This window comes from Helicoverpa armigera, chromosome 11 (genome assembly GCF_030705265.1).
Source record: "Helicoverpa armigera isolate CAAS_96S chromosome 11, ASM3070526v1, whole genome shotgun sequence".
Lineage (NCBI taxonomy): Eukaryota > Metazoa > Arthropoda > Insecta > Lepidoptera > Noctuidae > Helicoverpa > Helicoverpa armigera.
The window spans coordinates 1,245,681-1,263,133 of NC_087130.1; the positions used below are offsets into that span (position 1 = coordinate 1,245,681).

Here is a 17,453-nt window from a genome sequence, read left to right on the forward strand (position 1 = left end):
ACTAATGCTCACACATTATTATGTAATTAAATAGCCAGCCTTGACTGTTGTGGTATTAAAATGATGTAATGGATACGGCTTTATTACGAAGGGTTAGACTAATCTGCTCGACCTTCTATCAGTTAAAATATTAGTCTGGTTACAATATTGTGTAGTAGGTAACTACATGCTTTTGGTCTTTACATCAAATGGGATGTCATACTTTGGATTTTACCGCCCCAATTTAATTTAGTAAAAATACAGCAGTTGTTAATAATAAGTCATAAAAAAATCAAGGCAATTAATTAGAATATGAATGCCAGTTTCTACTGCTCAAAAGATGATGATCTTGAAGAAGTCATAAAAATAGGAGATGATAATTTGTTTCATGAATGCACAAGTTAGTTCATAAAGTTACTGCAATGTCTACCATCAATACATAATATGGCACTAACAAGTTCCTAAGCTTAATCAAATGCTAAAATACTAAATAACTCCCACCATACACCAACGCGAGAACACAAATGTTTAGCCTTGTAAATTACCTTAATTCTTGGTCAAAGGGTTTGCCTACATAAATAACGTTCGCTACATTATGCATTATTATAACATTTACAACCTTCGTCTGTATTATATTATGAATATTTTATTACATAAACGGCTATAAAAGTAAGGTTCTTGTTTTTGTTGCTTTTATGCATCCGCAGTTGAGACGAGTTTAGAATTTTAATTTTCGTATCTAGTTTTGTTATTCTTTGGTTGAACGAAACATTTGTGTTATAGGTATGCATAAACTAACGATATAAAATTATTAAAAACTATGAGTGGAGATGCAAGTGAAAGAATAAATGGAGAAAAACTTCAAAGTAAGAGAATAAAAGAATCATTAAACTGAAGAAGATAATATGAAAACAATAAACTATTATTACCCAAATTGTGACCCGTATGATGATTTAAGATGACATTTGAAGATCAAAGCGCATACGCTTTGAGCATAACAATATCCCCCAGAGCTAGTTAATAAAGTAACCTTAGCAGGAGATCAAGAAACAAAAATAAATGACAATCATCAGAATGATGGTCTTGTTCATTCTTCTTTGCTGCATTATTTTAATCATTGTCTCCAATCCATTCAGTATCTTTTGTTATCAAATCAGTATAAGTTACATCATTTTCAATTTCTTCCTTATTGTGTGTTTCTTCATTATTGTTACCAGTATTAGACTGTGTTATGTCTTAAATACTTACTACTTAGGTTTTTGTAATATCTTGTTTGTAGTTTTTCGTCATTCGTTGCTACAGTTGTTCAATTCACCATTAGGTTTTGTTATGTCAATATTGTTACCGATTGTAACGTGAGCTTCAGCAACTCGGTCAGAGTTAAGATTTTCTTGAAAATCTTGTTTTACTACAGAATTAGAGGTTTCATTTTTAGCGCATAATATTTCATCGTCCAGTATGTTTTTTGGGAAAAGTTTTTCTAATTTTTGTTGCCATACCATTTTAGTGTGTATAAAATTTTCATTTACGGTTTCTTGCAGTGTTGCATCAAAAATCACGTCAATCGTTAGACATTTTGCTAATCAAATCTAAAACTTACTCTAGCATTTAAAAGATCACTAAGGATTAAGAATCTAACCTTGAATTTTCAATACCAAAATATTGCAGACAGACCTTCGGCATATTTCCTAACCGCCTAGATTTTCATCGAGACTCGGTTGGCGTCCTTTCTCTTTCAACTGACATAGTTTGCAGTTGCCTCATGTTTTGATGTTGCATTTACCCACTTTGGATAGGAATGAAGCACTATTATAAATCAATAATATTAGTATTTTCTGGTTAGATTTTATTTAAACATAGTTGGAGTCACAAATCGATGCGTTCTAATAGTTCAAACACCATTCTCCTGCCTCTTCTTATTTTTGGATTTGGGCAGCACGTCTTTTTCTTACATACTTCCTTGTCATTTCACTATCAAAATTCTTTAATTCTAATCTAGAATATCACCTCCAGCTTATTAAGCGCAGTAAAATATACCAGTGTGTAGTAAAAGATACTAAGTGTTCCTTTCCTCATCTGTTACATCCAATCTCAGCAAAAAATGACTTTGAAGACTGAACTTACATTCTCGGTCTAGCATTGAAATAAAAATATCAAGGCATTGCTAATCACGCGAGTACAGTCAGAACATAAATAAAGAATATGATATAATACAGCATGACCTTATGATGTTGATACTAGCCGCGATATCAATAAACCACAAACACTGATTATGAGATCATTGACTTCAAGAGGCAAAGGTCAATCATTGAGCCTATTCAGAATAAAAAACATCATTGATTTTAATTCCCAGTTTTATAATATCAATTACACGTGTATTTTCTATTTATATATGAGAATAATCGATATGATCATCCGGGTGGGTTTGATGTTTTAACTTACAGTCAAAATAAAAACAAAAATCCCAAATCTGATCTGGTTGAGGACTTCTAATGCCATCATTAGTATACCATGATATCGATCGTCTAAAATACTAATATACTTAAGGCCCCATTGAGCCTTGACTCCTGGTAAATACCTAATACTTAGCTACTAAAATCGTAAAAGTGCGATCTTATCCTAAACAAAAATGTTATGTGAAGAAATAAATTACAAGTAACACTTAATGTACATTTTATACTAGCTTAGAGTTCTATTAAGTTAATGGGTCACTTAAGTTAACTAGGTACAGTTCATTAGTAAAAAACCGGAGATTTAGCTAATGAAAAGTACTCGCTTAGTTATTTACGAAGCAATCGTACAAATAGCTTTGAATAAATTATATTTGAAGTTCCTTAATAACTAAAAAGAAAAGAAACAAATTACTATCGTTAAAAGTAATAAAATCGATTATTCAAGTTTGGTCATAGATGAAAATAGAATTCAATATCGATTGGAAGCTATTATAGATATTAAAGTTAATGGAGATACTGATATAAACACTCTAAATTATCTGCATTTAAACAATAATCGTTATCTAGACATTGCAATAAAAGAAGCACTCTAGATAGAATGACTGCTATATAATGCAAGTGCTTGAAATCAAGGCATATCGATCTTACTTATAGGTGTATGTTACATAAAGAACTTGAAATCTTAGGTCATATTTGAAGGTCAGGCATATCAACATTCTATAGAATTATTGCGTATTGGAATATACTTGTATAATAAGAGTTCGTTTAATTTCAACATGATCATGTATCCAATTATAATTATTAAACATCAAGACAACGTAAAATCATTCTCAAGTTAACCTAAATATTATATTCTGTAGATTTGACAATATAATCGTTTTTAAGTAAATGTCAATATAAAATGTAAATCTGAATTGAATAAAAACATTTCACAATAAAAAAATCTACAGAACTTTTTTGTAAACTTAAATTACAGGTTACTACTACATATTAAATTCATGGCATGCTCTTTCATTTTCTGGAATATTTTTAATTAGAAATTAGTTATAATGAGTCATCAAACAAATTTTATACGCATCCAAGCCACAACATTGCACCACATGAGTACAAACATACTTTAAACAAACCAGAACGTTATTATATAAGCAGACAACTCTATTATTAAACTTGAAATAATAAAGATAACGGTACAGACTAATGGAAGAATGTACTGAATGTTAATCGTTATATAAATAATTATAGTGACTATATTTGTGTATGGTATATAACCAAGTTCATTGTTTAAGGAAATATGCCTTTAACTTAACCCCTCTGCTCGACAAGATTTTGACATATGACTTTACCGTTGATTCGGCGGGATATTTTGAATCGCGACATGGAAGTCAAAAATTTGTACTAACTTTCAACACATGAATTCTAAGTTCGTAATGCCTGATCAGAAGTATTTTAACTATAACTTTAGAGCTCACTTATTTGACAACAACGTGCAAAGGTCAAATGGGGTCAGTTAATTCAGAAAAAGATAATAATTACGGTGTTTTTAAGTCTATCGAAAAGTTAGGCATTTCAAATTTGGTGAAAACTTACCAATAAATAATAATCGCATCACTTTCTCAAACACAACACAAACGTCATATTTATAACATTTTCAATCCGTTGCAATACATTTCGTGCACTTATTTATGTTCAATAACTAAAAAATCAGCACATAAAATACACAATAAAAATGAACAATTTACAAGATCAAAGTCGATCAAAGAGAAGTAGAGTTTGGAATGGAGTATTTTTTTTTTCAATCAGCGGTGTGCATTCGATACCTAAATCGGATATTTATTATAAATAATCGAATAACAATTTTATATATACCTATTTTTTAATAGCAACTTATTTCAATTTTATTTTTTAATTTGAAATTATACCTACGTTCAATTTGTTTTTGTTGTTAAGAAAAAAGATATTTAAGTTTTAGCATTAAATTTTTATATGTATTATTTATTTTGGTGTTGCGTCATTCGTAATAATGTTTAACTTTAATTGAATTTTTATTACCTATTACGGAATTTTAATTTATTCTTATATTATTTCTCAACAATTCTAAGATTTTTGTTTCGGCGGAGGGTAAGCCTGGTGTTCTGAAATATAATGCAATTTGTAACTACCAAAGTAATGTACTTATTTGATGATGAGAAATAATAATAATAATTAATTGATTGATTTTAAAGTCACCAAATATTTTTAACCGAATCCCAAAAAGGAGGTGGTTCTCAATTTGGATGTTTGTTTTTGGTCGAAGGGCTATATTCCCCATATTTGTTATTAGGTCCAGGATCTGATGATGGAAACCTTGAGAAATCGAGGGCAACTCTCGAAAATTGTAAGCATAGATAAGGTTATAACTTGACACTCAGATGTATGTCTGATAACACTATGAAAAAGTAAAGGTTTGGAGCTGACCTGATGATGGAGACCAGAGAAGGTCGAGGAAACTCGACAACCGAACTTCTCTCGTCTCCATCTCCTTCACTGTTGCAGAGGCCTCGTAAATACGAATAATATAAGCACAAACACGAGAAAGTTTAAATATTCAGTTGTCGAGTTTCCTCGACCTTGACTGCTCTCCATCATCAGGTCAGCTCAAAGCCTTCACTGTTGAATAGTGCTACCAGGCAAACACCTGAGTGATAAGATTTCAACCTATGTATTTCTGCAACTTTCGAAAGTCGCCCTCGATTTCTCAAGGTTCCATCATCAGATCCTGACCTGATGATAATGGGACCACCTCGGAAGTATACGCTATCAAACAAAAAAAGAATCATCAAAATCGACAAATAAATGGCTGAGTAATCGCGTAACAAACATACAAAAAAAACGGTCGAATTGAGAACCTCCGCTTTTTGGGAAGTCGGTTAAAAATAAGTCGGCGGCGGCCATCTTTCCATCTTGGACCAGCTTTCGATGAACAGCGAACTATTTGCCCTTTCAAACAATAAACTCGTCATAAAATTTTGCGATAACTACACCTAACTACGGCTCTCGTCAAATAATGCCGCTCAGTTAAAAAGTTGGAAGTAACGAATCGCCATTAAGTTTGGCAGGTCTACAGGAATCCTGCACATAAAACACCCGAAGAAATAAATAAGTCTTCATTTGCCGTCTTCAGAAACCCTAAAAACCGAAGATTTTTTTTATTCCGGCTACAACGTATTTTCTACCACTGATTTTCTAGCATTTTTTTCAAAATAAATTAAGTCATTTTACTTATCCTAATTTATTTTCAGATTATGGTAAGTATACAAAAGTGCAATTTAGTAATATTATAATATCAAATAATATAAAATTATTAAATCGATTCTTTATTTTAACGATTCGGATCATTCGATGCAAAACTTCTATCACCGTTGCCATCTTGTCTATGCGTCTTCAAATTTAAAAAAAACAACTAATGTAAACAAACACGGCGAGTTCGATCAAAATTCCCGGTAATTACGATTGGATTTTAAAAAGGTATATTTCTAACGGGATGCTAAATATGAAAGGTTTGAATGCGTAAAAATAATTTAAATTTATTTAGTTATTTTATTTAGTACTCACAAATGTGGTTTGAATGGAAAGAAAATAAATATGAGCGTAAATAATTAGGAAAGTGTATGACTGATTCTTAGACCCCAATTGGGGTCTAAACCGAGCTTACGGTGACATTGATGTTCAGACCCCGATTGGGGTCCGCTACGGATTTGACGGTTAATATAGACGTAGAATAATATGGCCTGATTTTAATGAGCCCTATATGATTAAAAGTATCAAAGATAAAATTGATGATACTAAACTTAATTACGTCATTAAATTCGATGAACTTGTAAAGCCTCTTCTTAATAATTTACCTTCTCCGTATGAAGTCATTGATGACAAAATATTAAATGATAAATCTTCTAAGAAATAACGCGTCATTGAGTCACACCCACATCTTTCAACTATGACTGTTTAAATCTCTGAGATTTACGATAATATCATCGACGTATATCATTACAGTTTTTTTTTATTCATACATAATATTATAAAGTATGTAACGAGGAAAATTTACAGAAAGGACAATTATGTAAATTACTCTTGTTTTGTGAAAAGGTATATTTTGGTTGATCGATTAAATCAAATATCTCATGTTCATTTTAAGTGCTAAAAGGAATTTTATGTCTACCTGATAGAATCCACGTTATTGATCCAGTATGCACAAATAAATGATTTACATATTCCACCTTATTTTGTAAATCTTCGTATACCATACTAACAAATGTTTTTTTTTCCTCAGATAAATCTCTGCCACTAGTCCAGCCGGCTCTGGTAGCTCCAGAAGAAGGTCATGCAGCTCAATGTGCCTGCCCCAACTGTGATGAACTCCTATCACGATTCTCAGAATGCAGCATATGCTTGGAACCATTACAAGTAAGTATTTGGAACCATACAAAGCTATTATAAACTATAAAACGAGTCATTTATAAAGCTTTTTGTTAAAAAAGAAAATAAATGCAAATATTTTCAACTCTAATCTGAGAATTCAAGAAAAACACGTACAGATTTGAAATCCTTATATCTCACTTAAAGCGCGTTCGTTTAATATTCATCAAAGAGATTATAAGACTAACCGTACTCTGTATGAAAATGAGCTAAGGGTGTGTTTGCTTAGACCTTTCTTGCCTGTTGCTATGAATCTCTTTTTAGGTCAGGTTTTAGCTTTGAATGAGGACTCATCATCACGAGGTCTTACACTTTAATTACTAGTTTGAGGCCTTCCAGTAATTACATTATTAACGATACCACGTCTGACCCGATTTTTACATTAAAATATACATTAATTTGAATCAGTTTTATTAGTTTTAGTACCTAATCAAACTACGTTTATATGTTATAAGTCAACTTGCAAGTAAACAATGGAAGAAAGTGTAATTTTCCTGTTTAATTAAAAGCTAGAATGTTTCCCTCATGTTAATATCACGGCAAAGGAGCAACGTGGAGAATCTTAACAACTGTTAGCGTAAGACCATGTGTGCTAGGCTCTGTAAGTACAGATTCATTACGACGAATTTTAATACTGAGCTGTGGTGACAGCTGTCAAAATACTTTTGCCACTTTGGTTAATAAACAAAGGCTTTACATAATTTGAAACAATACTTATACAAAACATTATAGAACTCATTTACACAAAAAATCGCTTAAGTTTACTATTTACCTTAAATTGTTATTCATTGTATCATCACTTAAACTAAAACCTTCAAAGTAATACTATTTTATGCTAACATCAGAATAAAACAATGTAAATCTTCTTACTTGAGAAAAAGTACAATTGCTCAATACAAACATTTAGACAGTCTCTAGAACATTTTTTCCCTATATGAAAATTCGTCGTTGAGAAGCCGTACTTTCTTCAACTACGTGCAAGTTAGTGCTAGGTGATTACACGACTACCGTGCACAACTTAGGTGTTCTAATAGTTCATTATGTCTAAGTTAAGTAAGCAAGACACCGCCATGTTTCATGTATAATGCTTGATTTTCCATCAAGTATTTTCGCTATGCAATTCCTTTGCGCACAGGAATTTATTCGCGATCAAAGACGAATATGAATTCTTTGAACGTTTTAGCTGTTTGAAGTCTTTGTTATGTTCATAATCTTAATTAAAGATCGCTAATGAGATAACTAATATTATACCAATATTTTCTCGAAAGTTACCTCTATGGATCGATCAAATATCTGTGTGATTTGTAGTTTGAATGTCATCAAAACAGTTAAACCTTTTGGATCCGTACTCATTCATTCCTATGGTCTCCCGTACTTTATTTTGCTGCCCTATATTTGATGATTTAACTAAACCGAGTTTTTATCAACTCCTTATTTATTTCTTTCTTCTAATTTTCCAGTGTTGCGGTCCCTGCGTATGCCCATGGTGTGGTGGTGTTTGGTGCGGGCGGTGTTCCCGGCGTATGTCACGGTGTGCGTGGTGCAGGGGAGCACTTAGGGCTCCGGCTGCCCCCTGCCTGGCGCTGCAGCGGCTTATCAACGATCTCATGCTGCCGTGTCGGAACTATAGGTAGGTTTCCAAGAGTCTTTAAATTCGGTGACCAGGTTTCGATTTATAGCAGAAATATAAGACAGTTTTTGACAACAAAGTCTTGGACCCTTTGATAAATATATTCCAAGACTATCAGGACACCGCCTTAAAGGCATAAACAAAGAATAAGATGACCAATTTTAATGTATTCAGAGACTCTCAGGTCTTCGCCTTAAAAAACAGACATAGAAATAAGTCTATCAATTGTATGGCCTCACAAGGGGAAGCCCGGTACACCAATAAAGTCTAAACAGCTAAACCATCTGGAACTGCTAGTATTATGAATCATATTTCCACTAACACATTAGCCGAACGAATAAAATAAATAAATAATTCCAACGCACTTTGACGAGCCATTACGTCACAGTCTAGGAATACTATCAGTCGTTACCTAGGAAATACTTAATACTAGTCTAGAGTATTTCCTGTCTGTCTCGAGTATGTCATCAGATTCAAAGGCTCGGTTACAAAGCATAAAGTGAACTATGGAACATTCTGGAACACTAATATCAGTAGTTGTTCCGATGAAGTATGTAGCTACTTGGTCGCTTTAGGTATTGTGTCTATAGAGGTTTCGTGCAAGAAGTACAATATTGAAACTATTGTAGACTAATACCGTTATTTTTTGGAAGGTTGTATTTTAACTATTATTATGTCTAGTATCTATTGAGTCAATATATGTGTGTCTGAATTAGATCTGTAATGTGTCATGAATTACATTTTAAGAGTCACGTTAGCTTTTATCACTGAAAAAAAATTACGTGACAAAGACAATACTATGATAGGCTCTTCAATACAGACAATAAACCACTTCAATACAAATACAAATATAAATCGATATCAGCTAACCCAATCTCTATTTTATCGACAATAGTAAACGTGAAATAAACGGCGTCATATAAACTTAGGTAACTAATAACAACACTTGTTTGACAAATAAAACTAAGCTTTCCGATAACGTTAGTGATATATTGAAGTTACGATTTTATGGCTAAGGCTGTTTGCAGACTCAACTCTTAACAGGATCTCTATACCTAATTTACACCAAGAAATGCTAAAGAATCTTAATTAAATGATTTGATTTTGTCATATATTTACCTACTTATTTATAACACTGTTAAAATTGATAGTTTAATTTAATGTCCTAAAACTAGTATCAAATTTGTCTATACGAAAAAAAATCGCGTGATCAAATCTTCTACAAAAACTCGTACCTTATGCATTATGTATTTGTTGATCTAATAAACAAGTTACGTTAATTTTCATGTTTAATTCATTTATTTTCAAATTAGTATGTACCACTTACGAGGCAGTACCAAGCACTGCTAAATTAATAATTAATTGATTTGTAACAACCAGAAATTCTGATTTCTTCACTTGCATTATGATGATGATGTTACTTATTACGAATAAATGAAGCATTTTATTGCATAGTTATTTACATGTTACATGTTTTGATTTCCATAAACATGCAGTCTCCACTCAAATTATGATCAAATGCAGATTTCAAATTCAAAAATTAATCATCCTATTTCTTTGTTCACAGACGCGGTTGCACAGAACTTCTCACAGCTGTAACGAGAGTGAAGCATGAAGAAGACTGCAAATTCGACACCATGATCTGTCCCATCACAGCCAACTGCTGCTCAGTACCCTTCGAGGAACTATCATCACATCTACAGAACAATCACAATATCATCGCCGTATACTCACAGAAGATCAAAATCTTAATAGAAAACTTCCAAACGAAGTTGAAGAAAACAGCGTGCTGTAGAACAAAATATAAGATTATATTGCTGCACCAGAAAAGCGCTTTCATCATCAAAGTGTGTATCTACAACTACCACGTAAGAGTAGAAGTGATGAGAAGGAAGCTCGGCTACATCGCTGACGTGAAGTCAGAAACGAAGAAAAGCGATTACTGCGCTTTGATAGAATTCCAAAGCAAAGCCCTTTGCACTAAATCTGCTATCCTCATAGAGAATGAAGCGTACGGCAAGAAGGCAGAAGTACAATGGAACGATGTGGTCATGAAATCAGAGAACGACGAAGCCATCACTATTCATGTAAATATCGGTAAATCAGACTCAGATTTACTTAGAAAAGATTACGCTGAATCTTGAACGATTGATGGAAAATTTTATAGTGATGTTCTTCTGTTTACGAAAGCATCATTTCGCTTTGAACAAGCGGGTGCTGAGAAAATCGAGTGTGGCATCGATGCTAGTGTGCTCAATGCAGTGACAGACTATTTTACAATAATTCACAATTATCATTCCGATTAGATTATGCATTTAAATATAAAAATAGAATCATTTGTATTTAATGACGATGTGTTGAGAAGCTTGGATTAAGTAATGCTGTTGGTGGTTTTCGCAAACTCAAGTGAGATGATAAAAAAGACGATATTGGAAATGTTAATGAAGATATCCACAAATTGACTATGTTACAGGCTTTTATTGTGGAAAATGATGATGTTACGGCTATTATTTGACTAAATAAAGCTCTTGTTAACATTATGAGAAATAATCATAGAGAGGGAATTACATCAAGAGGTGAATTCAAAAAATAACCTCTAAAACGTGTATAAAAAGTTTAACTAAATCCTTGAGTTTGCGAATAACCGCCAATTGTGACTGATGTAGCCTTAATATTTAGAATAATGTTTAGTATTTAAGAATACGGATATGTAAGATAAAAATACATCCTTAGATTTTTTAACATTTGCATTTTTATTTATATCTTCCTGTAGTTTATATTGCAATTAATTACTGCATAAATTAGCTGTTTTAGTTCCAATCTAAAATTATTATTTTGATGTCTGTATTTAGGAAGATGATTTCAATCATCAATCGCAAATCAAACCAGAAGCTATATAAAATAATAATTAATTCACAAACTGCTAATTACTACATCTTTATGAAAATCTGCTTACAAATTACCTAGCAAAATTGTATTTCCTTACATAAATTAATCACCATGTTTATAAAATCATCCAGATTCATATCTAAGTTTAATGTTCAAACGCAACTTAGTAACTCGATAGCTATGTGATTGACGTCAGCTTTGCCCTCTAAAACTGCATTAAAATCAATTATTTTGTTTACGTTAGTAAAAGTGATAAAATTCTCATAATTATTATATAACTAGCTTTCCGCCCGCGGCTTCGCCCGCGTGGAATTCAGTTCACCCCTCCCGCTGTGGGTTAGCAGCGGTGAGGGAGTGTCAGACTCTTACTGACTAAAATCGTCGTGTTCCGTCCTAAGCCTTTTATATACCAGGGCCGCGGTACCTCTTTCGAACAACCCGCAGCCGCGGCTGGCCCTGGCGCTACTGGGCCCCACTGATTTCAAAACACCTTAAGACTAATTCGCGGCAAACCTTAACACCGCGATACAGAAAAGCACAACGCCATCTATCGAGCTATCGGGAAGCTTGCAATTGAACAATGAGCTACAGGTTAAAGCGCGAGATATCATTGCACTTCTTACGTATCTTAAAAAAACAACGTCACCACGTTTTAAAAAGCTATCATTCCACTTCTTACGTATTTTAAAAACACATCGTTACCACGTTTTAAAAACACCCAGCGCCATCTATCGCATACCTCAGTAATTCGTTGAATTATAGTTATTTCAGGATAAGTAGATGTAAAAAAAACAGTTAAGACGATAAAACAAATTGTACGTCATCCCTCGGGAATTCCTCATTTTCGAGGATTCATTATCGTATCATTTAGCTTCTAAATTTATATGTTCATATTAGTTTGCAATATATTACCTTGTTTTAAACGACACACAGCGCCATCTACAATCCATCCATCAAGCAAACAATTTTTTTGTTTTCCCTCGGGAATATCTATTTTTTTCGGGATAAAAAGTACCCTATTATTTAATCCGGACTTCTAACTTTACGTCTGCAAAATTTCAAAGCAATCGGTTCAGTAGTTACGGCGTGAAAGCGGAACAAACAAACAAACAAACAAACAAACAAACTCACTTTCCGATTTATAATATTAGTAAGGACTAGTAAGGATAGTAGGTAGATAACATTTAATTGGTAGACTAAGCTCTAACGGTCATTTTCAATGTGCTATCTATGTGTTATTTTGTTTACTACAGATAGAATTTGGACATTAGACCTGTAGAAGTAGGTACTCCAGCAGGGCCAAGGTCTGCCGGGGCTGCGGAATTGTTCGAAAGAGTTACCGCGGCCCTGGTACATAAAAGGCCTACGACGGAACACGACGGCTTTTAGTCAGTAAGAGTCTGACACTCCCTCACCGCTGCTGACCCACAGCGGGAGGGGTCATTTGATGATATTGACGTCGTAAAAAAAGAGAAAAAGACTTATAGACGCAATGTCAAACTGCTATGTCTGATAAGTAAGCAATCTATTTTAGAATTGATTTCATTTAAGTGTTAAATTCAATCTCCTGGCAATCTTTTGCAGCAAACGATTTTGATGATTTATAAAATTATGATTAAGTATAATGATCGTCTAGTATTTAGATCGATCCTCAAAGACGGGGGCATGTGGGTTCAAGTACAATTTTCTAGATCTCCCATAGATATTATGCATATAACTACTTACCTATTTACATGTGAGCTGTTTAATACACATAGATGCCAATTTATGGTCTTACAGACTATGGTCTGTATACTTTGTAACCGTTTTAGATTCATTAACACAAATTATTTCTCATTTCCTTGCCGATTTTTCTCCATAAGACCCACTCCTTGGAACCTTGCACCTAGCTATTCGAAACAACCTGTAGTAGGTCTATATGAAATAAAAACCTATGACTACGAAATGACAGAATTAGATAAAGTAACATAACTGTAAAGTATATTATGTTTCTAAATAACGTTTATAAAGGTTAATGAATATTGACTGAGCAAATGAGTTGTCAAGGACAGAATGACAGTGTGTTTGCTTTCTAAAAGCGACGAGTAAGCACGCGAAAGAAATTTAAACTGTATTAGTTTCCTGTGTTTGTCCACAAAGACACCGCGGATATGACGAATGCACTAATCAACAGGAAAACAATAGGAAATGAAATTATGTAAGTGGTGCTAAATTATTTTGCCTTAATTATTGCAGCACTAGATAAAGTACTAGAAGAAGCGCTTCTTCAAAATCGTATTCATACAATTTAGAACTTTTTAGGACATCTGGATAAAACATACTAGGCTAGTATTGGGCTTAATAATTAAATGGCAACAAAGCAGTCGGTATACCATATGAACAGACAAACAACTATATGCCTAATTTAGATATTTTTGCGAGATTCAAACGCCTGAGTAGGCGTCCAACTTTTCTTCTCTCACAAGGTCAAGTCACAGCTTTCACAATGTCCAAGACATTTCTAAACTAATGTTAATATGTGGAGTAGGCCAGGATATTAACATGACGGCCTTAATACGAGCGGAACACTTGCTTAGTTGTAATTCGAGGCACGGTGTTGTGTGTTTCCATTGTAAGGACGATACGAGATTTTGTATTGTGAGAAATATTTTTTTTTAAATATGATAATCTCAGTCTTATATGTTGGCTTCGGTAATTTTGTTTATTATGAGATATCATGACTGAATATTAGCCACTCTGGTTGTTCAGAACAATATGTCACATTCCTAAACAAGGCAGCCAAAATTTAAACTATTTCGTCATGTGCAAAGCGGGTCGTTTAAATTGTGCTTTCTTTTTAATTTAAGGTACCAATTTGAGGAAAACGCATTTATGTACAAAGATAACAGAATATATTATATAGTTGATGACACAATAGTTTTAATTTCACAAAACCGCATAACAATGGGAACAAACTGAAGATAGAATAGGTATTTACAAAAGGAAAATGTTCGTCATTATTTTTCCTCAAGAATAATTACATAATTTGACGAAACAAAAAGTTCTTCTTTCTCTGAAGAATTATAACTTAAAAGCCAAGGTTAAAGTTATTGTGAGTTATTAGGCACAATTGTCGGATTTCAACGTTTCCGTAAAACTGGAATATTGTTCTAGTAAATTCTTTGGTACTTTTGATGAATTAAAAAATGAATTTTTCGGACAGGTACTTTTAATTTGTTGAGGAAGTTATTAAATACTTATGTACGCTGTTTATATTCATTGTTATAATAATCGTGATAAAAGTCGTTATAATAAAAGAGCGATGTTATAAGTAGTACGTATTAGAGTGAGCCCAATTGCCTTACCGCTCAAAATAAACTCCTAGGTTCAATTCCCAGGACCAGTATTGGTCATTGACTAAGAAAATAAAAATATCACTTAGGTATGTTAGTATTTTCCAGTAGTTTCACATTTGGACTAATAGTTTCCTAACACGATAACTTAAACTGACCTGTATTATGTACAATAATTTATTGCTACAGCCACAAAAGTCCTTTCTTATAGCGAACTTTAACCTACAAGAAACAATACTGAAAATGTACACCAAAACCGCACTCATAAATAAGGCTGAAAGGCCGTTTATTTTGTTCAGGTAAACATTTTTCAGCTCCTTAGCACTTATAGTGCCTACCCTTTCCTTGTTACTCCGATATGAAAACCTTCGCACTTTAAGAAATAAAAAGATTTTCCGATGTTTGAACTAGGTGGGTGGTTCCTGGTTTTAAAGACGTATTTTTTGCTAGCTTCCGACAGCGGTTTCTCGCGAGTCACGTAAGAGCTATTCCGCGCACATGGATAAAAAGTAATGCATAAATACATTTTGGCACGGGGTTTCTAAGATTAATAAAAAGCCATAAAAAGACTTCAAAATTATCATAATTCACTAATATCTTCGTTAAGTAGAGAAATTTATTACATAATGAAAAAGACAATTTTTTTAAACTACATACAGCACATTTTCGAAACAATAATTGTGCAATATTTATGTAGTCTTTTTCTTTGTTAAATAACCAAAGCATCCAATAAAAACAAACAGTGCATGTAACGTAATTAAAATAAAAGAACTACACAATAATACTTACGTCCAATTCCAAACCTTAAACTCATTATCATAAAGCTGAAAATCTTACACTTTCAACATAAATTACCAAAAAAAAGAAAACATATTAATTAGACCTATCAACAAACTCCAAATTTAAACTTAAAATGAACCTTAACACCTACAATATAAAGTTGCAAATCGTTCATCAACATACAGGGTGTCTGTAAGTCGTGACGGATATGTTACCACGCGTTGTTGGCTGTTGATTCAGTTGTTAAGTTAAATGGGTGACCAAGTGAACTGGTTTCTGAAGGTTTCAGTCACGAACGAGAAACGTCTTAGTTTATTGGCGCTGAGAAATACAGAGATGAGCGTATGGTTAGGTATTCTACTTGCATCGTATAAGACATTTTCTACCATATAAAAACTCAGGGAACAAAAAATAAGGGTAGTACTGAACATTTAGTAACACAACTTTTAAGTTTTTATAGCTACTAATCAATGAAGCTTAAGTTAGATTTATAAATAAAAAAAGGTTAAGTTTAAAAAAGTTTAAATGAAATCTGTTAGTGAAATTTCGTTGCCAGTAATAACCGCTGTTCCGAGTTTACGGCCTTAGTTATCCGCATAGTTTAAGATTCCACCATATCTTAGTCCAGGTATTTCCCATATCTCAAAGTTTCCCATAAACAAACCTGTCACCCCACTCATTTTTATGGTGAACCAGACAATGCCTCCATTATTATAACCCCACATTTCCGAAATTACCCCATAAAGTATCTTCACACCTTCACCATAGCATGGCGTGACCTATAAAGGGTATGTCAGATGGGCGAGATAAATCGGGCGTTTGAGTGATATGGCTACGGTGCTATGTAATTGCCATTGTAAATTTAGTATTTGATGATCAAATAATGTATATTAAAGATGAAAAGTTAGAATAAAGTATCATGGGACATCACTTAAAAATAAATAATTTTGAATCTTGATACACAATGCAACTGTTCTGTACCTAGTTTAGCTGTCACAGTATCCTTGCATGCACCTTTAAAATTCATTGTTTCCATTTTAATTTAAAACTGTAAACTTTGTTGCTAAATAGTAAAGTGAGGAAAGCGGAATAAAACATACTTAGAAATTATCTTTAAGAAATCTTATCAGAACTGTGAGCGATAGTTTTCTATGCCAAACTAAAACACTATATCGCTGCTGTTTCATCAATGTGGGAACACCTTTAAGGTAGAATTCCGTGGATAGCGGCTACGACAGCCGCGCGCGGCTTACGACAGTCGTCGGCCGCGCGCGACAATAGTCAACATATGAAAATGTATGGCACCGCTGCCGAGGTCCGCGACAGTCGCGCGCGGCCGACGAATTTCGTGAGCCGCGCGCGGCCGTATGCATCTCAACATGGTCTAGCGCTTAATAACATCTATAGAATTTTAGTAAAACCAGAATTGAATTGTTTTTTATTTAGTCGGCAAAATTTCCTTTTGTTTTCATTACAATACAAATGCTTTTGAATCAGTATTTGGTAGTATCCTTCATCATTTCTACTTTTTAAAGATAGGGTAGATTGGTAATCTATTTTCATAATACAGCCACAGCAACACGTCATCCTCTTCTTCTTCAAGGATATCAATTAGCACTTCGACTAGAGGGAACGGACGAACAAAATCTACTAATTTCAACACAATGCCGCGCGCGGCTTACGAAATTCGTCGGCCGCGCGCGACTGTCGCGAGCCTCGGCAGCGGTGCCATACATTTTCATAGGTTGACTATTGTCGCGCGCGGCCGACGACTGTCGTAAGCCGCGCGCGGCTGCGTCAGCCGCGACCCACGGAATTCTACCTTAACAGCCACGGCCTCACTCTTATCGATAATCGATAGATTTGCGTTTCCAGACAATTGAGCATCAATGAAGTTCGGCTTCCAGAACATTTTACCACCTGACCGACACGAGGTCT

At 33.7% G+C, this 17,453-nt stretch overlaps 2 protein-coding genes across 4 annotated transcripts in view; one reads left to right on the top strand and one right to left on the bottom strand.

Annotated features, from left to right (window-relative positions):
* Nucleotides 1-11,256, top strand: part of LOC110373692 (probable E3 ubiquitin-protein ligase sinah) — a 42,597-nt gene extending 31,341 nt beyond the window's left edge. For all 3 annotated transcript variants that reach the window (XM_021331031.3, XM_021331032.3, XM_049850525.2), the window contains exons 3-5: nucleotides 6,739-6,872; nucleotides 8,345-8,514; nucleotides 10,082-11,256. In XM_021331031.3, the coding sequence (XP_021186706.2) occupies nucleotides 6,739-6,872; nucleotides 8,345-8,514; nucleotides 10,082-10,658 (881 nt within the window). In that variant the 3' untranslated portion in view covers nucleotides 10,659-11,256. The remainder of the gene's footprint in view (nucleotides 1-6,738; nucleotides 6,873-8,344; nucleotides 8,515-10,081) is intronic.
* Nucleotides 1-17,453, bottom strand: part of LOC110373694 (adenylate cyclase type 2) — a 217,996-nt gene that overhangs the window by 86,659 nt on the left and 113,884 nt on the right. The window lies entirely within an intron of this gene.